Here is a 26,730-nt window from a genome sequence, read left to right on the forward strand (position 1 = left end):
TCTAACAAAGTAAATGTCTTGTCATTTATTTTGTCATTATTTTATCAGTGAACATGAGTTTGTATTGTAAAATCTTCTTGTAAAAAAAATCTCTTGCCTTTTTGCGCAATATTTAATGTCACATTTATGGATCACATTTAACGTGACACATGGTAAAAGAAAAAAATCAAATCTGTCAACTGGACAAAAAGTTGTAGGCGTGAAGAAGTTTTGCTGCTCATCCAAGCTGCTTCTTCAGCTTTGGTCAGATTGCTGTTGGACATTGCCTTATATCTGTCTGAAGGGAGGAGTTAACTACACTGAAACTACCACATCTTTTGTTAACAGTTTCTGTTTGTATCCTTGTTCTAAAGAGCATTATTTAATGCACAACTGCAACTGTAGATATATTAGTTATTACTACTGGCATTAAAATTATTGTTGTGACCATGGGCAAGACACTTCCCTAACCTAATCTGGTAATTATCCCCTCTGTGGCTAAAGAAATACTTTGCAGTAAACTAAGCACCTTTACAACTATGTAAGACCCAATATTCACAGACACATGCGTAGGCGGTTCTAACAATCATGACCAGATCAAATTACATTCAAGTTAAACTTATACTAGTAATGTTAATACTGACACCTACCGTCATGATGCCCTCCAACAGCCCTGAGTCTGGTTTGGGTGGAATCTGTCTTTCCATGGACCATTTCTCCACGATGGAAGCTACCTGGGGATTGTCTGTGTTCAGGATACGAAAACCGGTCATGTTGACTCCACAGAAACGATACGGCTCCAGGTCGATGGCCATAAGGTCCTATAGTGTGAGACAGAGAGCAGTAATGAAGGATGGATTCTCACAAAGAGTCTTCCGGTGTATTTGTCACCATGTTTATCTCAGGCAGGGCCATTTCACATGAGGAGAATGACGTGGTGGCTGATTAAAGCGATGCTATTTTAAGATCAAGAGCAGAGGCTGTCAATGGTTTATCAGGAGATGTGAGCACGGGACTGGCAACTAGAGACAGCTAGTAAATTATGAACTGACTCTATTCTACCAACAGTGACTAGAGACTACATAAAAATGCAGTTAATAGAATTCAAATTAAACATATATACATACATCAACAATGTTTAAAGGTCCTATATTACACAAAATGGATTCTTGTGAGCTTTAAGTCATGTTATGATGTTGTCACCTTATCAAAAACAGACCTGGAGTTATATTTTGTTTTATTCACACATGTTTGAGTAATCCTTTATTTTTTTTGTCTGTCTATATCTCCAAAGCTCAAAATGTTCAGTTCCACCTTGTAATGTCATATAATGGTAATGTTCAAGTTAATGGCTCCATTTTACCTTTAGTTAAGTAGAGATTCGCAATTCAAAGGCTGAAATGATCCAAATGTAGTGATGGTGGATGGAGATGAAAAACACACTGGAGCACTTCCTGTATCACCATGACATGACATCATGAGGTGCAACTGGGTGTTTTGAGTTTGAGAGAAAAATATGCAGGGGTTGTGTGAATGGAATGAAACAAAACTCCAGGTATGTTTTTGATGAGGAAACAACATTATAACATAGATCAGAAAAGGTAATATAGGCCCTTTAAAGACAAAAAATATGCACACACACATAAATCATTTAACATTATGCTAATTATACACCATAATATTGATATAAAATGACTTAGTAATCGAAACGGGTGCAATGGTAATTTTCAAGGAAGTTGATATAATCCTTCATTTGTTCAGAAGAAGAGGCCATTTTCTTCTTCTTGGAGTGGAAATGTGTTGATAAAGATAAAAAATAAAATAAAATAGATGAATACTAGTGAATTATAATAAATGTCTTTGAGTGTCACGAAAAGTGTTATGTAATGTTATTTATTTATTTTATTTATTTTATTTATTTTATTTATTTTATTTATTTTATTTATTTATTTATTTATTTATTTATTTATTTATTTATTTATTTATTTATTTATTTATTTATTTATTTATTTATTTATTTATTTATTTTGTATTATTATTATTACAAATGGGTAAATCAGTCCAAGTCCAACTTTGAGAAGGCTAACAAAGAAGAAAAACCCTTATAACATTCAATGCCATTTAAAGTCAATGCTGCATAGGCTTTTTATAATAAATATGACACATTAGGCGAGAGAGTTCATATCATTTGAACTTCATTTGGGACTTATATTTGCATTTGGTCGGCACTCATTATTACATTCACTTTAAATGATCAATAAACTGTGCGAGACAACGAGATTTCTTTCCATCCCTTTTGCTCGTAGTTATAAAAACATACCGTTGACTGCTTTTAATCAGTGATGAAACACAATATTGTTACTTGGGGATTTCTTTGTATATAACACAAAATATGACTTCAAAAATCAAACTGTAGCATGATGAATAATTCAACAGACACAATCCCCTGGCAACATCTGAAGCAAAAAGCAATAGAATTTGAGTTGGTGTAATTTGTGGGCCATCCATTGTGCTGGAGTGTGAAGTCACATGTTGACACGCGTTGTGCCGAATGGGCCTGAGGCTGAGAAAAGACATTTGGATCAACATAGATATTTCATTAGCACCCTGTGGGGCCAGAGCGGAGGGAGCGTAGGAGACACTTACTGAAGAATGCTGCTGCCACTGCTAGATTTATTTCTCTCTTAGATACAATGCAGTAGTGTATAGCGTATTTTAAAATCAATATTTCACCTGGTCTATGTTGTGGTTCTCAAACTGTGAAAAAGGGAAAACTGGTAGTATATGGGTTTTGACTACTCTGAAGGTGGAGAAGTGCTACATAAACATGTGGACATTTCTTAAAACTTGGGTGTAGTTTGTTTTTTAGGCTGCAGTCTTGGCCAGAACAGTCATGAGAATTGGGATTAAACTGAAATCAAAACCTGGACTAGGTTAGGACTAAACCAGAACAGCACTACATCTACATCAGGATTAAACGTTACCACACACTTTCACAAAACTTTACAAAGACGAGTGGATCTGGAAGCGTACACCCCATCTCCCTAATTGTAGACGGTGTGATTGACAGGTGGATTAACCAATCAGAAAGACGTATGCTGCACTCGGGTAAAAACAAACATGGCAGGTTGTGTTAAAAAAAAAAAAACAACACAGACGACTGAGAAATTTTTTGGGATTTCTGCAAAGTTAACAATCAAAGCACTAAACATCTATTTAGCAGCTTAATGTTAGAAGTATTTTCAAGAGATGGAGATGTTTTCTGCATTTGAGAGGCACGTGCTACAAACTAGCGGCTGTGGTTGGACCGTTTCTAAGTCTGATTTCAGAACTTTTTCGGATTTGAATAGAGTGTACAAGGGACTGGCTGGGTCAGGCAAAATTAAATTAAGTGTGAGTGCTGTCTGAAGTAATATGCAGAAGTTTTTAGTTATACACTACACACAATAAAATGAGTAATTAGTTATTGAGTTATTAGTAATATCACATCTAAAATATGCAAGAAAGCAGGGAGAAAATCTCAGTCAGTAATGTCAATGTAATGAAATAGTCAGTGGACGGCCTACATATTTTTACACTTTCGAAGATTGTTAGGGACACCATCGAGCATTTCTTGTCGGAGCTTCCAAATGGCTGGCCTTGTGTTCTGCCTCTGCTCTTTGCACAAGACACTCAACCAATTACCTTCAGTGTCTGTTTAGACTGGTGTATGAATGTATGTGTGGTAGAGAAGTGCCGTTACTCAGTTGTAGAACACAAGTCCATGCATTCAAAAAATAATACCGTCATCACATTTAAATTCACAAATCAAATTTTCAATCAAATTGCAGTTTCAAGTCACCAGTTCCCTTACCATACCTATTTTGGGTCCATTTTGTTCACTAAAAGTCACACGATATGTTACGTCGACAAGTCCAAACAGACACCAAATACGTTAAGGCAAACACTTCCTGTCTTACAATGTTTTTATATTTATTGTTTCTCTATTAGAATTCTTTACAGTGTTTTTTTTTGTTTTGTTTGTTTGGGGTTTTTTTTTTTGCTTTTATGAGATCAAAATGAATCATAGTTTTTCTATTTGACATTTCGTGCTGCTAGATAAATCAGATCAGGTTACAATCTTCCTCTTTGAAGCTAAGAATACAAACTTAAGTGGGACACAATTATTTAAAAAAAAAGCACGTAGCTCATATTTTGTGACATTTCCATTCCTATAATTCTTTTTAGGATGTCAGAAAAGCTACTTGTACCGATTAGACGTTTGAGTTCAGTGTTATGAAAGGCCTTTACCTGTTTTGTTTTTTTTTTCCATGTATTTAAGCAAAGTACGAAAGTATAAGCAAAGTATAAGTAGCTCTTGACGTCAAAATAAGTCCACATCATAATAATTTGGCCTTTTACCTCCACTCTCAGTATTAAAAAAAAACTGGAATCATAAGCTCAATGCAGGAGAAATCGTAGAGCGTTTGTTTATGATCCGAGTGTTCATCATTTTAGATCAAATGCTATAGGTGTAATCTCCTTGTCAATGTCAGTCTGTACCACCTTAAGATATTTTCACGGTCAAATTGTATAAAGATAGGTTGTCCTCGTGTAAGAGATAGTAGGACTGCCAAACGAATCAAAAGTAATTCATTTTTGAAAGCTGATACCGGAGTGGATTTTCTGTCTGCTTAACATGTAAAGTGGTGGTAAACATTTTTGGAATTTAGAATAATAACTTGTTTGTCTGATTAGGTCACTTTTAGCTATGAGCTATGTGAAAATGTTATTAACTAAATACACTTTTGTCTTTGTAATTTCAATAAAAGTCTTGGTCATGGACAGAAAATAATAAATTGGTAGAGTGGTCGTCGTCTGATCCAAAGGTTAGCTGTTCGAATCCCACTTTCGGCATAAAAACATCATTGGTAGAGCGGTCAGATCCACTGCTACACAGGTTGGCGGTGCAATTCCAGCCCCCACAGATGAATATTGCCGTTGTGTTCTTGAGCAAGACACTTAATTCCCCTCACCCTCAGTGTCTGCATGCACTGGTGTCCTAATGTGTGTGTGAATGGAATGAGGGCCTTGAAGGTGGAAACGTGCTGTGAAAAGTTATTTTCCACACCTGAAGTAATGCTATGTTTATATAGGCCAAAGCTGTCAGGCCAAAGCTAACAACAACTAGCATGCTCACCACACACTTCCTGATTATCAGACCAGATCCAGACAGGTCACAGCTGACTTGTTTTGCTTTTATGAACATACTACTACTACTCTTAACAGTGCCATTTCATTCACTACACATTATTTTATGGAGTCTGATAATCAGGAAATGTGTGTAGTGCATGCTAGTTGTTGTTAGCTTTGGCCTGAAAGTTTTGAAAAGTGTATAGAGTGCATACAGTAAGTAAGTAATAATTATTGCCAGACCATTGCCTAATAGCCCAAAACACTCTTGGTGGTGGTGATAATAATAATAATAATAATAATAATAATAATAATAATAATAATAATAATAATAATAATAATAATAATACTAATAATAATAATAATAATAATACTAATAATACTAATAATACTAATAATACTAATAATACTAAATAATACTAAATAATACTAAATAATAATACATAATAATAATAAATAATACATAATAATAATACATAATAATGTTTAGCTAATGTAATAGAAGTTTGAAAAGTGACAAGGGAGAAGGCACAGCTGAAGCAAAACAAGTCAGCTGTGAACTGTCTGGGCCTACTACAAAAAAACAAAAAACAAAACTCCTATTCTATGCACCTTTTCTGGTTTTAAATCTAAAGTCCTTTCTCCTTCAGATGTATGGTATAGTCTTGGAAAACAATAGGCTTTCTATGGCAATAGAGTAGATGAATACGACGTCCATGCTGTCAGGCGTGACCGATGATCATGCCCGGACCTCCATGTCATATCACATTATCACAACAGAGCGCCCGCGTCCACACTCAGACAGACAGTACAGAGGGAACACAGAGAAAGGGAGCGAGAGGGAGAGAAATAGATGGATTGGAGACAGGGGTAGAGAGAGAGGAAAGAGAGAGTGGGGGGGTGAGGGGAGATAGAGAGTGGAGACAGTAAGAAGGAGTGACGGGTGTAGCACAGAACATGTTCCTCCTCATTCACTTCTACGGGGAGTCAGTTTGACCACAGACAAGACCAGAGGCACACCCATGATGTGTCGGCAAGGACGGAAATACAAATGAGTAAAACTGTGACTTAAAATATGTTGTATCAAATCCATAGTTTTACAATATTTACAACACAACTGGACCCATTATTTTTAAGTACATATTAATGGGACACTCAATTCAATTTTTGTACAGACCAGAACTTAGATTGCTCATTTTTTTCATGTCAGTAAAAAAAGGCTATTGAAGTTGCTGGATAATGTGAATTTTTATTATTTATTTTTTCTTCCAATTATACGAGTCATAATTGAAATATTGATTAATTGAAACAATTATTCATGTGGTGGCAAAAGCTCCTTTTGTACACTTTTTACTACTATTTTGTGATTCATGTTTTAAAGCCACTACATTTTATTTTAAAAAGTGACAGTTTGATATTTTAATACCCTAAAATAAATAAATAGGCATTGCAGTGGCATAAAATATTTCAAAGTTGTGCAATATTTTGTGAGTGGTGGTTTTGTGTTGCTAAATACAGATCTAGGTGCTGACTCTATAAAGAAGTGGGCTAAGTGAGTGTGACGTCACCCATAGTGTTCAGCGCCAGCCAAATGAAGCTCATCGAGGCTAGATCAGTTATAGGGTCGAATTTGGAGCTGAGTTCCATAATTGGAATTCCGACCACGAGTATCATAGCAACCAAAAAGCCAAAAGTAACGTCACTTCCCGCCCGCACCACTGCTTTAGTAGGGAGCAGATGCTTAGCAATGCTGTCAATCAAACCTGTTGCTAACACTAGCGGGAGTGACCTCGGGGAAAGAAGGAGCCTGATTTGTCTGTAATTAATGTTCATATCTTGATTTGCAGACACAATAGTGAAATTAAAAACACCAGGATCATGTAGAGCAGGTTAATATGAAGATTTTAAGACCAAAATTATGAGCCTGACAGCAGCAGTTATGGGTTTTTCAATAGAAAGTGAATTGGTGAAGTTGATGGAGCCAGAAGCTATGTCCATTTATATATACAGTCGATGGTGCTCACTTATTTATGTATGCTGATATTAAAAAGGTTGCCTCTGATTGTATTGAACAAGCCTGAATATCTCTCCAGTGCTTCAAAAGATTCAAAATTACGAGTTACATTTACTCATACCTTCTGATCTACAATCCTCGTCACTACCTTTACCACACAACAAAAACCTGTTTACACACTGAAGGCTTCATTATGACTGCAGCTTGTCGTACAAAATAGTTATTATGGGATGGATCCAAAGCCCATCCGCAATTTGCCACTATTCATCAAAACTCAGCCGCTATAAAGAAAGGAGGAACAAACAAGAGTGGATTTGTATTCAAAAGCAAGCGTGGTACATTACCAGAGTGGTGAAGATGTAGTGGTAGTACTCCGTCATCATCCCCATGGTCTGCGCCTGGAAACACATGCACATACGCTGTTAGAATTATGTTCATAATTACTTTCACTAAAGGGTGTGTGCATGAGTTTTAGGTCTTCTAGTTCAGAAAAATGCATTTTACTCTGTTTTTTCTAACAGTTTACTCTGAAACATGTTCTCTATGCATGGTTTGAAGCAGTAGGGTCTTCAATTTAGCACAAGAAAAAAAAGTTGTGTTAATACGCACTGAAATGGCCAACAATATAAGTACATTGTAGGTTGTTATGTAAGCGTTTCACTGCTCATCCAAGCCGCTTCTTCAGTTCTGGTCAGATTACTGGTGGACACTTCCTTATATCTATCTGAAGTGAGACGCTAACTACACTGAAACTAACATACCTGTTGCTTATAGTTTCTGTTTGTAGGCTAGGTCTAATGAGCTTGGTCAAATACATCTTTACTGCAACTTTATTCTTGTAATATTACTTTTTTCTGTCTTTCTGGCCCTGTACCATGTTTTTGTCCTCTCATATATTTGAGCTAAATTTGTCTTGCTCCAGTACAGATATGCGGTGTTGTGTATTGTGCGTCTGCTGAGTGCTGTCTGCGTCTAATTTCAAAACATTTCAGAACATGTTTGTACAAATGTAAACTACAGATAAGCCTGTCACGATAATTACTACATCAACTTATTGTTCAGTATATGAAAGGTAGAACAATATTTATTTGGGGTCAATATTTTTATTATTTCTCCATTTCTCATTACAGATGCAAACTAAATTCTAAAGTGTTTCATTCTGCAGTCTTTTTTTTTCTCCTGTGTTATTGTGTTAGTGGAATAAATATTTAGTTTTAGTATGGTTTTAATATTATTGTTTATCGTCTGTATTTACTTCAGCAATAAATCAAACTTCAAAATGTGTTATCATGACAGGCCTAAAAACGGGGTTAGCAGTTTTGAATGCAGAAAAAGACAGGGTTTTTTATTGATTTTGAAGGAAAATGATACTGGAAAAATTGCAGCCTTTGCCATTTGCCAATTGCGTTCACTGAAATTGCATTTTTAAATCGATTGTGATTAACCTTGCAGCCGAGCCCCTTGCGATTGTGATTTTTTTTTAGTTTAAGGATACAGTGTTTTATTGTCCGATAATGATGAAGAGAACATTATCATGCTAGTTGTTGCTAACTTTACTGTCATGGCAAAACTGCGCTTTAGTCTGACAGTTGTATAAAGCTCTAATAAACTAATCGTACTAAATGTCTGCATACATGAGGTAAATGAGGAATAACTTTGGACCAGTGCAAATTGTTTAAATTGAACTAGCTCTGTTTTTTACATTTTTAAGACAGTAAAAATCAGGTGCAGCAACTTTAACAATACAACTTTAATGTTAGGACTTAATATTTAAATCTGAGCCTTGTAACAGATATATACCATTCCTTTCACATACGACATAGGCATATTTTCGTATAGTCTTATTCAGAGACCAGTATACTTGTGTTTATTTGGGGATTTTGCTAACCATATGTGTGACTTCTACACCATATGCGCCGCGTATCTGGAGTGTAGCCCCAGTCCTCTCTGCTTTTCTTTGCATTTAAATGGTTTGCAATGGCTCTGGGCGTGTGTGCTTTCCCCCTCCTCCCTTCTCCCAGCAGAGCAGAGCCTTCAATCAAAATAGCTGGCTAATCTCTGCCTCATATCGGAGCACTCCATTACTGCCACTTGTTTCACTCAGGCTACATTCAAAGGCAGCAGGTTCCCATGGCGCCTCTGCTTCCCGTTTAATTGTACCATCTGTCGCTTCGAAAAGCCAAGGTTATGTAAATACGACGCAATGAACATGTGAAGGCCAACGCTACATTTGGATATGTCCAGGCAAACCGGCTACTTTGGGCTGCGTTGGAAAATGGGACTGAAAATGAATTTAGGGTACACTGTGTGCTTTTGGGGAAATAATGTACATTTAAACAGAAATGACTCAAATGCATAATTTCTATATTTGATTGGAAACTGGTTTAAACAAAGTGCTTTAATATGTAGATATGTTGGTAGGTAGCAGTGTTGGAAGAAGTACTGTACTCCACTTTGTTACTTAAGTAAAAGTATAGACACCGGAGCAAGTATTTTATACAGATTTTGAGATCTTATACAGCTTCAAATGTAGTGGTTTTGATAAAGTCTTGAGTTCAACAGAAACAACTGAATCAGTCCTTTTGTCCTACCTGTTTTTATTTGTATATTTTTGTTTGCTCAAACTACAAAAGTGTTCACTCTTCAGCCTTTTCAGCAGGTCTCACGCTATAATAAAAAATGCATTTACTTTTCAGCCCAGTTCAAAAATGTAGTGGAGTATAAAGTACAAATAACTGCTCTCAAATGTAGGGAAGTAAAAGTAAAAAGTATCCACGTAAACATAAAGTACAGACACCATTTTTTCTTTACAGTACTTTACTACTTTTAGTTTGTTACATTCCACTGCTGGTGGGTAGGTAGTAGAAACTGATTGATAGAAATTAATTGATATTAAAATGAGTATTCACACTAACAGTTCTATATCAGAAAAGTCAGAAATAGTTTTTTTGTTTTGGAAAAAGCTGTATCAAGTAAGTAATAATTATATAAACATATAAGGTAATTTAGCAGAAACTATAAAAACATTGAAACCAAATACTGATTTGTCTGAATCTATATATGTGTATGTAACATAAGGCCCCAAACCAAGCCTTTGTAAAGATATCAAGATATCAATTGCCCCTTGTGATCGTGTAGGTCATGAGTAAATGCCCTTTAACTGTCCTTCCTATTTGATGTCAACACACTGCACCAGTACATCAGGCCTTTTCCAAGTCAAATCTAGGGATAATCCAGGTCTAAAAGAAAATTACATGATTCCCACTGCAGTTCTAAGCAAGTAATGGTCCAAAGGAGGGCCAAAAAGTAGATAAAATTGACTCTAAATTAGACCCACAGACTGAAAAGTTGCCCAAGTGCAGCAGATGTACACACGCCACAGTTTGATCCACACTACACTACACAATATTGTTTTCTGCAATGGTAATACAGTTATAAAAGTACACACTCAAATCAAAAGACATATTTTCACACAATATGCTCATTCATATACTGCAGTTCAATAAATGTCTACTTAAAACTCTTGAAAAAACTCCCCCCTCCCTCCGCCTCCTCTCCTGAGCCCATCCATCCCTGTGTGTCTGCTATCCTGCCTGCCCAAGAGCACATTTGTGTCACCCTAAATCTCCCTAACTTCCTAACCCTGAGTTATTTGAGCAAGTCGGAGGAGATGTTGCCTTTAATAAACATTTTAACTCAAAGTGACAAGGCAGAGAGGAAAAAGAGGATCCACCAGCACAGTTCTGACATGTATAGCGCGGCACTACACCTACACATGCATCACAGCGCCATTTAAACACTGACAGCTTTTTGTTGACTGCCAATCATTATGTACCAAAACAAGAACTTCAAGTGCTTAAAGTGCAATGTATGTAAATTCTGCCTCTAGGGTTCTTTGTCAAAACAAGTTCAAAAGTAAAGCTGCCATTATGTGAAATTTCTACAGCCTACTCCTTATATTTAATACAAACATGGTATTGAGACTGACAATATGTAAGATTATAGCACAGCAAAACATAGCGCTAGGCATTTGGAACGAACTTTGAGCAGGGAATAAATCAGGGCTCGCTTTGTGTTGTGCTGTACTGCCCAATAAAGGTGCACTGCGTAACGTTTCTGGGAGATGTTATGAATTTGTTATGAATTTGTGGAAATTTGTGGAAACTTTAAAGCAGACCTATTATGAAAAATTGACTTTTAAACAATGTTGTAGTTGTTTCTCCTTCACACTGACCCTCTCGAAGTTGTTTCTGTAGTGATTTGTGCACGTTTGAATAATCTTTGGTCGCTTATTTTCAAGACGCCATATCGCGATCAGCCCCCGTTTTGACCTCCACCGGCATATGTCCACTGCGCTCGGCTTACTTCGTTCTTCAATTTTCTTTTCTTAATCGATGATACGTGTAGGATTTGGCAGCATTGTGTGGTCATTTTAGTACAAAAAAAATGTGATCTACAGCTGTTCACCGCAGGGACCGACAGCTACGCGGCTCTTTGTTGCGACGACGTTTATGGTGACATCAACTCCCATTGGGCACCGAAGTTTTCACACGGAAGTCAGCGCACTTGTTTTGTGTTATTAAGTCGTTATAGATTAATATTGGGATTGGCAAATTATAACACGATGATCCTGTGAACTATAATACAGGCACAAGCACAATACATCGTCTTTAAGAATGAATGTTTTTTCACTGTATGTTTTTAGTCATTAAAACACCTTTTTCTGAAGCAAGATAGATGTGTTTGATGCCATTCTGTGCAACATGCAAGGCAAAGCAGCAGCATCTCCATCAAGTGTGAATGCTCCACCAAAAAAGTTACATCATGCAGCTTTATTTCCTCCATATCACCTAAAAGTACCATGAGCTTAAGTGCTTGGCTGTAAAGAATAAACTGCTCATCACATAGCAAGATTTAGCGTCAAATTTAACACAATTTTAAGCAATCCTACACAACATAGTGCCCCATGAACATAAACATATTGTAGCCTTGTTATTGTATGTGTCATTCCCAACTAAAAATACCTGAGACATCCAAGATTGTGTTTACTTATAAAATAACATGATTCACAAGCCTTTTTCTCATGTAATAACAGGGCACGTCTCTGGCAACCTTGGCTGTAATAATATGCTGTTTCTTTAGATTTTAATGCAATATTACATTAAAAAAAAAACACAGGGTTGTAGTTACATGTTCAGATAATCTGTCTGTGGGTGGATTTCAAAGGGTTGTATGGAATATGTGGAATTTATAACAGACCAGATCTAATCTACTCTAAATCAGCAAAAAATCGTAGTCACATTTGTAATCAACATAATGTAAGGTCAGTCGTTAACCTGTAGGGGCAGTATATGGATATATGATTTTTTTTTTTATTACTAATGCTTTGTGCCTTCATCTTTTAAAAGCCACTCAAGATTAGATGTGGGGCAGGACAAGCACTATAATTGAAAATAAATAATTGCAACTTTCAAACACAACATTTCTGCATTTGATTGAAGTCTTAATTGTAATTTTAATATCCAAGTGTTGCCCTGCCCCACTGACGATTATTTAAAATGTAGATAGGAAGTTAGGTAGGTAGAAGAGACATAAAAAAAAAAAAAACAACACTAAAATTGAACAGTATATTATAGTTACAGCCTGACCTGTTTGAGGATCTGCGCCGCCATGTGGTGACTGCAGTCGAAGATGATGCGGAACTCCCTGCTCCTCTTCATCTCTTTGAGCAGAGGCCGTACATCCTGAGAGTCCACGGGGAGCTGCCGGATTTTTAGTCTGATGTTGTACCGCGATGGGGCCATGATCAGTTCCTGCAGACGGATTAGGCCTGGGACAGAAAACACATACACAGAATCATCTTCATGTAATGTAGTTGATCATATGGGTGTCATTTAATGTATTCTTTTTGACACTTTGACAAATTTTCTTTTTGAATTAAAACTTCTTAGGGAGCCTCCAAAATTATTCCATTACATTTTTTTTTTTTAACTTTATTTAATTTTTTTCATGTATTTAAGTAAAATCTCTTTTGGCCAGTACAGACATAAACTGTATAATGCAGCTCTTAGGGTAAAAATGAGACCACTCCGCGAAACAGGAAGTGTGCAGTTGACATGCTGATGTTTGTTAGCTTTTCCGTGACATAAACTCTGCTCTGAAGGTTGTGAAAAGTGCTTATAAACTCATCATAGTGTGGTCTAGTCAAGGTTTATTTCCGGGTCAGGTCTGACAAAACTATTTCGTTTTTCAAAAGTATGCAAAGGAAATCCACTAAACTGGATCTAACCAAAGTTGGGTTCTTCGGTTTGTTCCGCTGTGGTGACGCCTCGACCAGTCAGCTTGAAGAATGTGTCTGAACATCCTAATCACTTTCAGCGAACGCCTTTCCAGATTAATAATGTGTTTAATAATGTGTGGAACCCGATTCAGAGCGCTACATCTGGCATTAGCCGGGTTAATTAAACATGGTGCCGTGTCCAGCTGACTCACCCGTGCTGTCGTCGTACACGACCGTGGCCGTCTTCCACTTGAGGAACTGCACCAGGTCCAGGATGGCGTAGCTCAGAGAGGAGTAGTCTGGGTACAGGTTGGCATAGAAAGTGTCCCTGTTGTCCATGGGGTGATGTTTCCACCGCACTTGGATATGAGGCACCTCCAGCGCGTTACAGATGGACTGCACTGCGTTGGACGAGGAGCTGTGAGAAGGCCCGAAAATGGCTACCACACCTAAAGATAGCTGGTCACAAGCTGAACCAGAGAGAGGGGGAGTTAGGAGGGAGGCCTTGCTAGTAAAATGTAACGCAATACCCTATAATAATATTCAATGCACTGTTCTTAGGTGTAATTTTGGGCTGAGCGAAACAAATTTGTGATTTATTAATTAATCCAACTCTTTGATCAAACACTTTACACCACTCACACCTATTGGTCAGCCTCCATCAGACTCTGAGGCGGTGACAGGCGGATCTAACCAATCATAGTGAAGTGGGAGTCCAAGAAGTATTTTGCATTTCAAATTTCAAAATCAATCACCCCTAGTTAAAAGGCTCTGTTTACATTTGCACCTTGTAAATAAAAGAATAAAAGCTGATTTTGCGATTAATATCAGCGATACCAGTGATTTGTATTATAATGCATTGAAACTCTATCTGACTATCGCGTATAAAAGTCACAAAAATCCAGCTTTCCATTTACCTTTATGAATCCAGACCGCACCAGAACACCAACCTACCTTTTCTCGATGCCTCAAAACTGTCGTAGATATTAATCCTCTGTATGTCGTATGTTAGCGTTGTGTTTGGCAACAAAGTCCTATTTCTGTTGATGTTATTGACAGCAAATTTAAAGGCAAGCTCCTCCGCGCTCACAAGTGACACCGGGCCGTCCGTCTGTTCAAAGATTCCCCCTGAAACGAGAACGAACAGGAAGAGAAAATAAATTCAATCTCACGTCAAGATGAAACACCGAAATCCGCAAAGGAGTAAATGTTGGGGAGTATTAGGAGATGCAGCAGGGAGTAGAGCAGTGCACATGTTACAGCAGGTATAACACTTCCTCAACAAACATCGGAAGTCTATTTTCAAAAAGATGTGATATGAGCTTTGATGTGTATGGCCATAATGGATTTAGGGAGTCTCACAGTGTGTGCGTGTTCCATCAAAGCTTAAGTAGATCTCAAGCTCTTGTCTCTCCATTAAGATGTCCTTTTATTTCGCCACCTTGCCCGCACAAAAAAAAAAAAAAAAAAAAAAAAACTCGACTTGCTTTGTCTGTGAACTCAAAAGAAAGTATTTTGTGTTCTTTTGAAATGGACCAGCGTGCTGCAAAAATCTTTTCAGCAAAGAAAAACATCAAAGTAAAACCAGATGTACGTAGCTACGCCAATGGAGGGTTTATATGTGCAGGGCGACCACCTCAAATTGTAGAAAAAGAGGGACAAGTTGTTGAATGTGGTGGAACATGGAGGGATGGACTCTGGGGATTTAAAGGCGCCGTATGTAATTTTCTGAATGTGGCACCAGCATGATTTTATGGAAATATAAAGTTAAAACCATACTTAGGAACATAGTGTAGATACATTTTATGTCAAACTGCGAAATATTATAGTCAAAGAAGCAACATTTTTATGGAAATAAACGGGAGGAGGCCGTCTTCCAGAAGCTGCACACTTGGTTTTCTTTCATAAGATATTGTACCATTCAAAATACCCAAGAAACATCAGAGGGCATGAGTACTGCTGTTATCAAATAGTAGTTTTTTTTTCAAAGTACAGGGGGTCCATAAATTATTTTTATATTAGTGATATATTTATTTGATTTGTTCTTTTCGTCTCAGTTGTTATACAAGTTTTTAATCACATTGCATTTCTGTATTTCAGGCATCCTGTTGATTAAAAAGCCATCTTTTTGAATGAACTGCTAAGAAATGGCTACCTTGACCTTTTGACTGAATATGTGGCTCCACAACTGCAGGACCTTGAACCAACCATCATTTTCCAGCAAGATGATGCCCCACCACACTGAGGTCTGCATGTTCATGAGTTCCTCAATCAAAAATTTCCTCACCGTTGGATTAGAAGGGATAGACCAATTCCGTGTCCACTACTTTCACCGGATCTCACACCTCTGGATTTCTTTCTATGAAGGTATGTTAAAGATATCGTGTATCAAACAAAGATATGGGATATTACTGAACTAAAGCAAAAGATAACAGATGTGATTGCAACCATTGATGAGGCTCTGCTACAGCGAACATGGTAAGAAATCGAGTACAGTCTTGATGTGCTTCATGCAACTAATGGTGCCCATATAGAGGTGTATTAATTTAGGTAAAAAAAAACAAAAAAAAAACTTGTTAACCACAGAGTACAATAGAAAGAGTCTGATTAATATACCTTATCAATTGCCTTTTGTAATACATTTTAAATTGTACAGAGACTTTATGGACACCCTGTATGACTGAGGGAGATTGGCTGACTTTCTCTCCAGCAAGGTTATTTTTGTGGGTTTTATTTTCTACTTTTTCCCATTATGCAACTGATAAACTTCAATTTCCAATCGTGTATTAATTTTGGAATATTTAGGTTATAAAAAACTAATTATTATTACGTAATTGTGTAAAATCATTAAATATAGATACTGTTTACTAGAACTGTGCGACTAACGCGTGCTTGTGTCAAAGATGGGTCTCAGAAAAATGGACCACAATTTGACACAATTCGGTTTGAGACAATAAAAAGCATATGGCGTAACAGTATCTTACATATATCTTGAAAATTGTATGCCCATGCAATCGACAAACAAGATTATTAGTATACTTTTTATCAATAGCACAAACAAACATGTCTAAATGTCCTTGGCTACCGCTACTATGTCTGCTGAAAACCACACCATTTTGACAATTTCAGTAAACAGCCGTGTTTTGTAGCTGGAGCACATAATAACACTGTTGTATAAATTGGTAGATCAGAAAGACTTCAAAAGCCTGTGTGACTCAGCGGCCCTTTAGAAAACTGTAGACCTGTTCTTAATAGCACTCTGGACATTAGCCTATAAGAAAGCTATCCACACTCTTCATACAATATCATCCATCTCAAAATAATGTCCCATGGATTGTTTAAATCCATTACTGAATCCATGGAAACAAGCTTTTGTTTTGTATTTCTGTTCACTTTTCTCATTTACAGCAGTGTTTTGACTAATATTTGCTCTGTCCCAGATGGATGTGCTCAAGTCAGGACACTTACATAAGAAAGATCATATAAAAGTGACAATGGGTTTCAGCAAACTCTATGTCATGTTCGCTGAAACGAGCTCAAATAATCAAAGATTTCATAAGCACAAAAACATGTCGTTGCTATAAAACAAGCTATATTCTTACTCTCGCGTTTAACTTAATTATATCTTCTGGGACTGTTTTAGCATTGGCGTGGATGACTTCTTGTAAAAAATAGTTCATGATGTAAAGGTTTTTTTTCGTAAAATCTGTCAAATCTCATGTAAGTCTAAATTGTATAGTCTTTCTCATTCGTAGTAATTTGGATTAAGTGAAGCTTTCAGATTGAACCACAAGTTAAAAGAGAACATTTGACAACTCAACTTTGTTCATGAAGTCAGTCTTATCAACATTAACTCAAAAGTAGAGGAAAACCCAACAATACCAATGATTCCATTGAACTACCTCTTATCCTGAGCTCAGACTGCATGCAAAAACAAAAACACCCTTCAACAAAATGACCTCAAAGTAGTTCTCTAGAAAAAAATATATATAATATTGTCAGTTATCAGTTGCGTTTTATGTTTGTTTCCATAAGGTTTCTTTTTCACACAGTAAATTCTTTATTTTTCTGTAATGTTCCAAGGTGTTTTGAAATGGCATGATTTTCTTCAATAGATTTCAATCATATTAAGATTGCAATAGCTCCAGCCATACTTATCTTCAGAGGCATGTCCTTATTTCACCGATGCTCCACAATACCATCTGCTACCAGGTTTAAAATAGCACATGTGGCCCACCGTTCCCTCGGTACAAGAACACTATAAGACCTGGATCACATCTCCCAATGACTGCACCCCTATGGTCCCTCTATGTGAATGACCTCCTCCTGCTCCTGTCTCCTCCTGTCTCCTCCTTTCTGCTCCTGTCTGCTCCTGTCTGCTCCTGTCTGCTCCTGTCTGCTCCTGTCTGCTCCTGTCTCCTCCTTTCTCCTCCTGTCTGCTCCTGTCTGCTCCTGTCTGCTCCTGTCTGCTCCTGTCTGCTCCCGCCTGCTCGTTTCTCCTCCTGTCTGCTCCTGTCTGCTCCTGTCTGCTCCTGTCTGCTCCCGCCTGCTCGTTTCTCCTCCTGTCTGCTCCTGTCTCCTCCTGTTTGCTCTTGCCTTCTCCTTTCTTCCCCTGTCTGCTCTCCCACCTCTGCTGCTCAATGTGAGGGGCTGTGATGCAAGAAGCGCCCGGTGGAACGCCTCACATTAAAATAAATGAATCCTTCCATTTCACAGGGAAATCTCATTAGTGTACATTAAGTAATTGCTGGAGTATATAGTAATTTGACTGTTAAGAGGATAAAATGTGCATCGCTCACAAGCACTTTGGCAAATTTAATAAACAGGACAAAGTCGCTCCTTGGGAGGCAAATGCACTGGATAATGTGCTTTGCCCTTTACAAAATTCTGCCCATAAGCACAATAGGATCCCGCAAGTACGTCATGCAGAGAGCATTTTTCTGCCACCATGTTGTGGATTAAAATAGCTGCTTAATGTTGTTGTAAATGATTCAAAGGACACATACTTTGACTTTTTATAGCTTGTTCTATTGTTGTCCTCTCATCAAGAGCAAACCTGGAATTGTATTTTGGTTCATTCATATTTCATTAATCCATTAATTCAAAGTTTTCTTCTCTGAGAACTCAAAAATACAGTTTGCAGTTTGTCCGGATTGTTGCTTCATAGCTAAAACTCCAAACTTGTCCTGTTTAGTTTGTCCATAAACGTTCACCAGACTTGTTCTGTGGTCAAATTGTGTTCATAACAAACACTTGGCTCTATTAGCATAGCATTCATGTTTCCTAAGGGCTTCATTTGTTTATTTTATCTTTGTTCATTCCCATTGCCAACAGCAGAGGGAGCTCCAATGCCTAAATACCTAATTTGAAATAGAATAATAATAGAATAGAATATAGTTTTATCAAATATATTTTCCAAATGTAGAACATATTATTTTAAGATATATGTGAAATACTCATCCAAAAGTGACTGAAAACAAGTTTAAAATGGAATTAAAGCCACAAGAATGCACAATATATGATGTTTAACCAAATCCGTGTTCATTATAGGAAGGGTGGAATCTAGATTGAGATGTTTCACTTATGTTCTTTGGATCCAGAGTCAAAAAGCTTGTAATTAGTACGTTTTCATCAGACAGGAGCACAAAAGCATCTAATGAGTCTCTACGGCCCCACAACAATGTATAAATCAGCACTAATTGCCGACTTAACTATAGCTTGTGTTTGGATCAGCTGGGAAGACTTGGGAAGAGACAATACAAGTGACTGTTATGAACTACTTGGGTGTATTTCTTTTTCACTTAGATATACTTAGATATTGTGTATATTGACTCAGAGTGTGAGAGTGTGATGAATTGTTAGCTCAAACCCTCTTAACTATAGCAATTCGTAGTACATCATTTTAAACACACAGCTTGACTGCATGGGAAAAAAAAAATCAATGTGACTCTCTCCATCACCAAGAGTATATCAGCCCAAGAAAAGCATAAGAGGAATATTGCAAGCTTTAGGTTTTCATCTCAAAAGGCAACATGCATCAGTCAGTGGCTCAGTTAGTAGAGTGTTTGTCCACTTATCCAAAGGTTGACAGTTCCAATCCTGCTATACCAGTGTCACTGGTGTATGAACGTGTGTATGAAAGAGTAAGTAGTTCCTTGATGTAAAGTGTTTTGAGCGATTTGAAGGCGGAAAAGCACTATATACAAGTTTGACCATTTACCATTTAAGGCATCTGAATTTTGAGATTTAGTTTTTTACCATAGAACTGATAACAGCCCACCACTTCACACAACATTTGACAGGACTTGATTAATAATATGCAAACACAAAATTTCTTCTTAATTTTTTCACTCTCAAAGACTGTAAGTTGTTAGAGACTTGGAAAGGCTCTTCTTTCTACAGCCTGAAAATATTGTGTGCATTGGTACGTGTTAAACTACCCCCAAGCGTACCCCCAAAGTGGCCGTGTGGGAGCCAGCTTAGCGTCACGCGCCAACAATAAGAAAACCAATTCTATATATTTATAAAGTTTAAAAATACACATTTCAAAAAGCATGGTATGACTGACGGAGCTGTGCCAAAACAAAGTGGATCAGAAAGAGTGATGCCAAGGGTTGTTTGCCAAGTGTTTTTGGTCAGGTATACATAGGTGCGTAGACATTTTTATAGGGCAAGATATAGAAGATAGACATCCAAAAAATCATCATTGTATTGCATTGTGTTTATTAAATGGAGTTAATATGTGATATGATTCAGGAGCAGGGCCACGCCTTGACCTCCCTTTCCTCCAATTCAGCGGCACCTCAACCACATCTCTAATTACCCAAAAGCCTATTTGTACTGGCCTATCCCTTCAACACAGTTTGTCTCAGATATCTCGACCCCACCCTCCCACCCCCTCTCTCGTTTGTCTTTCCGCCTTAACACATCTACAGAGGGGGTCTTGTATCTGCAGGTCTGACCACCTGAGACGGGGCCACCTCCTTCGCCTCATATCATCCATCAATAAATATCTTCATTGGATATATCTTTGTGGCGTGGTCCTCTCTCTATTTACAATCCCAGTATTAACACAAAGGCATGTAGAGGCTGGGTTTTGCTATGATTTTGCTGATACATATATTTTTTTTAAATATATTTACTTGTATTTATCAGTGGCCATTACCAGATTGAAGAGTTTTGAAATTACATTGAGGCGTTTAGTCATAGATAACTTTTAAATCTTTCTAACGTGCCCTTTTTAATTAACATCATAAATGCCAGGTTCATTAGAGTACAACTGAACACTAAAAGCGCTGTTCTTTTTGCCGTGTTCCACCTGCTGACTTTCCGTCTGAGCTGCAGAATGTGTATTATGCACACTTTCCATCAGGCAAGGTCACTTTGAGTATTTGCTCTTTTTACAGCAGAGGTAAAAACGGTTACCGCGGCGTTGCCCTTGTGAGAGTCCAAATTGGTAAAAAGCACAGCCAAGATCAATTACAAGACTTTTCTGCTAGCTCTGAATACGACCTTACTTACAGTTACAGCCTGCAACACAGCCCAACTGCTAGTCCCAATAAAACTTCATATTTCACAGAATGCAGACCTGTGTGTCAAGAAGCGTATACATATTTTATTTTTATTGGCTCCTATGGTGCAATGTATCAAGCTTGTTCAACTCAACCGCTAGCTGCAGTGGATAACGCCCAGAAATTGAAACCAGTTCATTTTGGGTTACAGAATAGGACTTTTAACTGCAAAAAGAGAAAGATTCACACAGTATTTACCCGTGAACTGGACTAGCTATCAGTGGTGTCACAAGGATGTGTTGGGGCCTCAAGTAAAATATCACAGGAGGTCTCCAACCAGACCACATCCAATTCTTCTGACCTAAAAAAAATAGCTGCACAAACACTTTATTATATGGTTCTTCTGCAGTGAAACCATGCCTGACAAGTACGTTCTCATAATACTACTAAAGTTACTGCAGCTTGCTGAACCAATGAGTAAAGACAGTATGTCAAAGAGATTAGCGTCTACTATGGTAAAATTAAACTGCAATCAGTGAAATTAAGATTTAGTTCTACTGCAATGGACCTTTTGGTAGTGGAGGCCCCTAGAGCAACACCTCTTCTGGACCCAACATCTAAACTATTGCAAATGAAAGCCGGTGCCTTAGTGGAGGCATCTGCAACAGACTCTTGGAATGGAATTGAGAATCATTTGCAATTGGTGATTAATGTGTTGATCCTAACATTTTATAAAAGGTCCATTCTTAATGTGTTTATGTTGTGGTGTGGTTACATCATGCATACGTTTCCTATTGATTATTTAAGTAAATACTGGATGATGCATATACTGGATACAGGAATACCGGCTGCTGTCCACTGTCTGAGAGGAACATCATCAAAACATCATATTGCTGTTGATGAAATGGAAAAGCCAAAGGTTAGGAGAGGAAACAAGTTATAAATTATCAATAAAATCAGATCAGATACTATGGGGGAATTCCACACTTTATTCCTTTACCTAAAAACATTTCCAGTCTTGCCTTCCAGACTACATCGCTAGTATGGGAAACAATTCTGCTCTTCTTTTGTCCTCTCTTCCTGTTTCGGGATTCTCGATCCTGAATAGCTCCCTGTCCCTGCGGATGTGAAGCGGCACTCGGTTTACACAATGACTAACTAACAATGACCGGCACAAAGCTAGCTCAAATTAGCATGAACGTTACGAAAACACTGCCAATTTGGGGAGGGCAAAGAATATGTTCTTTTTTTCTCTGGTAATTATGCGTATCACCACTGCGCCAGGAAAGCACACTGTTACACAATGTCGCAGGGCTGAAAGTTGGCGGGTTGATATTTGCCACACGCGCTGCAGCCGGGGGAGTGGGCCAGTAAATCTGTTACATTTAATCAATGATAAGCATCAGCAGAGGAAATGAGCGCTGCTGTTTAATTAAAGGTGCCAGGCTGTGTGTTGGCTCATTAGTTAGCACAGTGGCCGCGCTGGAACATGCACTGTGCTTGATCCTGAACATGCTCCGCTCTTCCCATGTTTGCTACGCCCCCCCCCACCCCTTTACCGCACCCCCCGTAGGCCTGCAGTTCAAACAGAGAGCTAGCGTGAGCCAAAGGTGCTGTATCTAGTACGGAAGAGCAGGTGAAATGTACCGAGTTGAAGAGACGCGTGTTTGTACAACTTATAGAATGGAAACAATAGATGGATAACTTTAGAATGTACTTTTGGCAGCAGGAAAAATGGTGTAAAGAAATGGATGCCAAAAAATGAATCAACTGTCAAGAACTGGGCTCTAATGGAGCTGAAGAGTAACTGCCCCGCTCCTGGTTTTGGAAGTAAATTTCCCATTATTTTTTCTCAAAGGCTTTCTGAAAAAAATATAAATAAATAAATACATAAAAAATAAAAGGGTTAATCAGCTAGGGGGTAACTAATGGTGACAAGGCCAATAATTTGATTTAAAATGTGTTTCTAAAAGTTTATAAAATGGGACAAAGCTGATTTTTATTTAAGTACAGTTTTGGCAGTTGTGTGCTGCCGTAGCTAAGTTATTAAAACATTTAGCCAAATCCTGCATTTTAAATGTGCTTTTTGGACATAAAACAACTGTGTTATAGATATTAGTTAGAACGTAGTTGGCTAGCCTCTGCAATGTCTTTGAACTTTTAATATTTGAATAGTTTGAATAGTGTGTGGGTATAATGAATGGAAAATTTTGTGGGCGGGACTGTTGAGCTCTATAGCAATGGACAAAATGTAGGAAAAAAAAATTTAAAAATCCAAAAATTGACATATTCTCTAATCAATGGGCCAAATACAAACAGACCTTATCTAGATTTTTCTACAAAACAAAAAATAAGGCACATGCAGATGAATGGGCCCAGCATTACTGTACAGTGCATGTCCATCTCAAGTTCACCATTTTTTTTTCTTTTTGTCCTGTGCAACATCCACACATTTCTTTGCCTAGAAAAGGTGGATTTTCAGTCTAGTCAGCGTTAAAGATCTGACAGGCAGAGGGCGCTGTTCCATAGTCTGGACACTATCACATAAAAGGCTCTGTTACTTCTGCTCTTGAGCCTCACTTTGGGCACAGCTGACCCAAAGTGAGGCTCAAGAGGGCTCTGGGTGGAGTATAGGGCAGCATTAACTCAAATGAAGTGGACCCATAGAGTGCAAAGATGTAAACACAATCAATAGCAGCATCTTGAGAGCGGGCCTGTTTATTAAGTATTACTTTTAGTGTCCCATTCACATCCCTACCTTTAATCATTATTCCATTTATTGCATATCCGAGTATTTTTGAGCGCAATCATGCAAGTATTTTTCTCTATATGTATTTGCATGTCATTCTTGTCCCTAATGCATTGAACCTTGACAAATGTAAATGCCACAGAAAGTAGCTCCTGATGCCTCTGCTCTAAAGCCAGCCTCTCCACAGCTCCTACCACTTAAGCCTATTGGATTATAGCTGAATTTGAACCACACTTCATCATCCACACTCACTTATTTACCTCTTTGTCATGCTAATTGTGTATTTAACATACTGCACAGCCATTAATGGGACAGATAATTGTTTTGTCAAATGTTGTTTCTAGATGGATGAAGAGCAGGGACATAAGAGGTATTGTAACTTAACAATATACTAAGCAGATAGGAAGTATATTGACATTAAAGGGCCTATATTATACAAATGAACTCTTGTGAGATTTAAGCCATGTTATAATGCTGTTAACTCATTAAAAAAACATACCTGGAGTTGTGTTTTGTTGTGTTTTCATTCACACATGTTTGAGTACCCTTTATTATTAGTCTGTCTATATCTCTAAAGCTTAAATGCTCTTTTTCCACCTTGTGATGTCCCTCTATTACTATATGATACATCACAAGGTGGAACAGAGGTGTTTTCTGTTTGAGAGAAGAACTCTAGTCTAAATCTGAAGGGAACAAAACACAACTCCAGGTCTGTTTGTGATGAGGAAACAACATTATAACACAGATCAGAAAACAGTGTAATATGGGCCCTTTACATATTTATTTATATTATTTATATTTATTGAAAACCTGGGCAGCAAAAAAAAAAAGGTTTTCTATGGTAATTCAATTCAATTCATCTTTATTTCAGACTCAGTCCATTTTTAAGAACAGTGACAATACAAACAGTAAACATTTACGTTTTAAAAAGACAGTGATACTTTTGTCTCCACATTTTGGACTGATAGTGGATTACACTGAATATTATGTTCATGAGTGACATTATTATTTAATTTTCTGACTTATTCAGCCTGCAAATAAAACTGTACATTAAAATTCTTAGTACAGCTTGCAAAGTTGTGCAGTGACAAACATCTCGGTGGCACAAGTCCATCACGGCCTCCTCAATAGCACCTGTAAAGTGTCATTATAAGCCTCGTGCAGCCTTTGGAGACTGGCTTTTTTGTAATACAGAGGTGGGCAGTGCATAGTGGTGTACAATATGATTTAAACACCATCAACTTCATGTCATCAGAGCATGAACCTGAGGATGATAGATAGAATAGGTAAGTTTACCACAAGGTTGTAAAATCACAAGGAAAAATTCAAAAAAGATCAAGTATCAAAATATTACGTACCTTAAACTCATATCCACATCTGATACAATGTCAAATTTAAATGCAAATTCCAGGTCCAAAGCAGCACCATGTTTGTCTTAAGAGTCCCCATTAGATCACACTTAAGATTAGTATAAAACAGAACAGCAAGAATTATGACAATCTCCTTCAAATGTGCCAGTGAGCCCTGCAGTCATTAGACAAATGTGTTACTGTGTGCTGCCTTTCCAGAACATCATGTATTATCATATAAATTGAATTTGGGCTCCTAATGTTTGAGAGCATAATGGGAAAAAGCCCTTTTAATTATGTTATTTCTTCCTCCAACTCAGTATCCACATCGGCCCTCTATCACAGCTAAGAGGCCCTCTTATTTATTTGATACGATTAGTGCTCCTCGTGCAGCCCTATAATGTTGCGATATCTCCTCTGTCACACAACTGTCAGGTAACAACACATTTGTAAAATCTAATTTTATGCTCAAGTGCCTCTGCTTCTGCAATTTATCGCAGCCATCGCTCAAGCCCGCATTCCCGTTCCACTCTGGCTTCTGCAGTCTCCGCCCTCTCTTCCCGGTTTACTGAGGTGTTTTGATCTCATTATCATTCCCAAACATTCTGCAAGGATAATCTGTCAGGGTGGGAGGCTGTGGCTCGGAATCGTACCGGGCACCATGCTCGTGATTGGGGCTGATGGGGCGTGCTTCACATGAAAATACCTGTTTTCCCTGTGACTGGAGTGGAAATAATGGTGCGGTCTTTGCACTGCATGCTAAGAGACTAAAGGCTCTGTCAGTTCAGTTCAAACTTAGAGGAGAAAAAGCGGATTGGTGCAAAGCAGAGGTGGAATTCACATTTTCAACATGGTTTAAGTTTGAAATTTTCACAGTACAAAGAACGACAAAGCTCTTACAGATGTGACCCCTAACTGTGGGACTTGGCATTACACACACACACACCATTTGCTCTATATTTGACATCTTTCATGAGTACAAATTGATATATTGCCTCCTGAAGTTCATACTCGATGTTTGAAATTGAATCGGCAACTCTCTAGTTGGCAGAACTAGACAAAGCAATTTAATTATTGACAAAAGAAAATGTTCAATATTTGTTTTGTTTTTTATCTTGATGATGTTTTTCAGAGCAATTAATACAAAACAGGCTAAAATAAACAAGTAAATGTTTCAGTTTCAAGTCTCAATGATCAAAGTAAACTCAAAAAACAGAAATGTAACTTTATACAATATTACTTTTGTAAACTTTTATAGCTCATATATAAATATTTCAAATTTTGCTAATCTTCTAAAAAACAATGTCAATATCCATTTTTAATACACGCTGTATCTCTCACCTCACATCCCAAACAAATAATACAACACAATCCTATTTATGTTCTGCTCTAAAATTGCAGTGAAAAAAGTACATTTCCCTAAATATATTCTGTATTTTCTTTTTTTTGTTCTGACATGGAAAAAAAAAAAAATGCAATAGTTCTCAAAAGTATCAAACATCAGATACTAATTGATATTAAAAGTAGTCAAAACTAGAGCAAGTATCACTAAAAAGTCCACAAAATAAACCCAGAAAAGGACAAAATTTGACCTTTCCTGAAACATTCTAACTGCATTGAGTTTTATCAGAACCAGTGCAAGACCACATGGTAAGATAAATAAAGTACTCAGTATG

At 37.5% G+C, this 26,730-nt stretch overlaps 1 protein-coding gene across 1 annotated transcript in view; it reads right to left on the bottom strand.

The window, feature by feature from the left end:
• The window catches only part of grik3 (glutamate ionotropic receptor kainate type subunit 3), a 73,417-nt gene extending 57,712 nt beyond the window's left edge, over positions 1-15,705 (bottom strand). Inside the window, exons 1-6 of the mRNA XM_055228071.1 lie at positions 15,654-15,705; positions 14,400-14,573; positions 13,658-13,915; positions 12,814-12,995; positions 7,510-7,563; positions 630-800 (exon numbers count right to left, since the gene is read on the bottom strand). Coding sequence (XP_055084046.1) covers positions 630-800; positions 7,510-7,563; positions 12,814-12,995; positions 13,658-13,915; positions 14,400-14,573; positions 15,654-15,705 — 891 coding nt within the window. The remainder of the gene's footprint in view (positions 1-629; positions 801-7,509; positions 7,564-12,813; positions 12,996-13,657; positions 13,916-14,399; positions 14,574-15,653) is intronic.
• Positions 15,706-26,730: the final 11,025 nt, after the last annotated feature.

Source organism: Periophthalmus magnuspinnatus, chromosome 16 (genome assembly GCF_009829125.3).
Source record: "Periophthalmus magnuspinnatus isolate fPerMag1 chromosome 16, fPerMag1.2.pri, whole genome shotgun sequence".
In the NCBI taxonomy this organism is placed as follows: domain Eukaryota; kingdom Metazoa; phylum Chordata; class Actinopteri; order Gobiiformes; family Gobiidae; genus Periophthalmus; species Periophthalmus magnuspinnatus.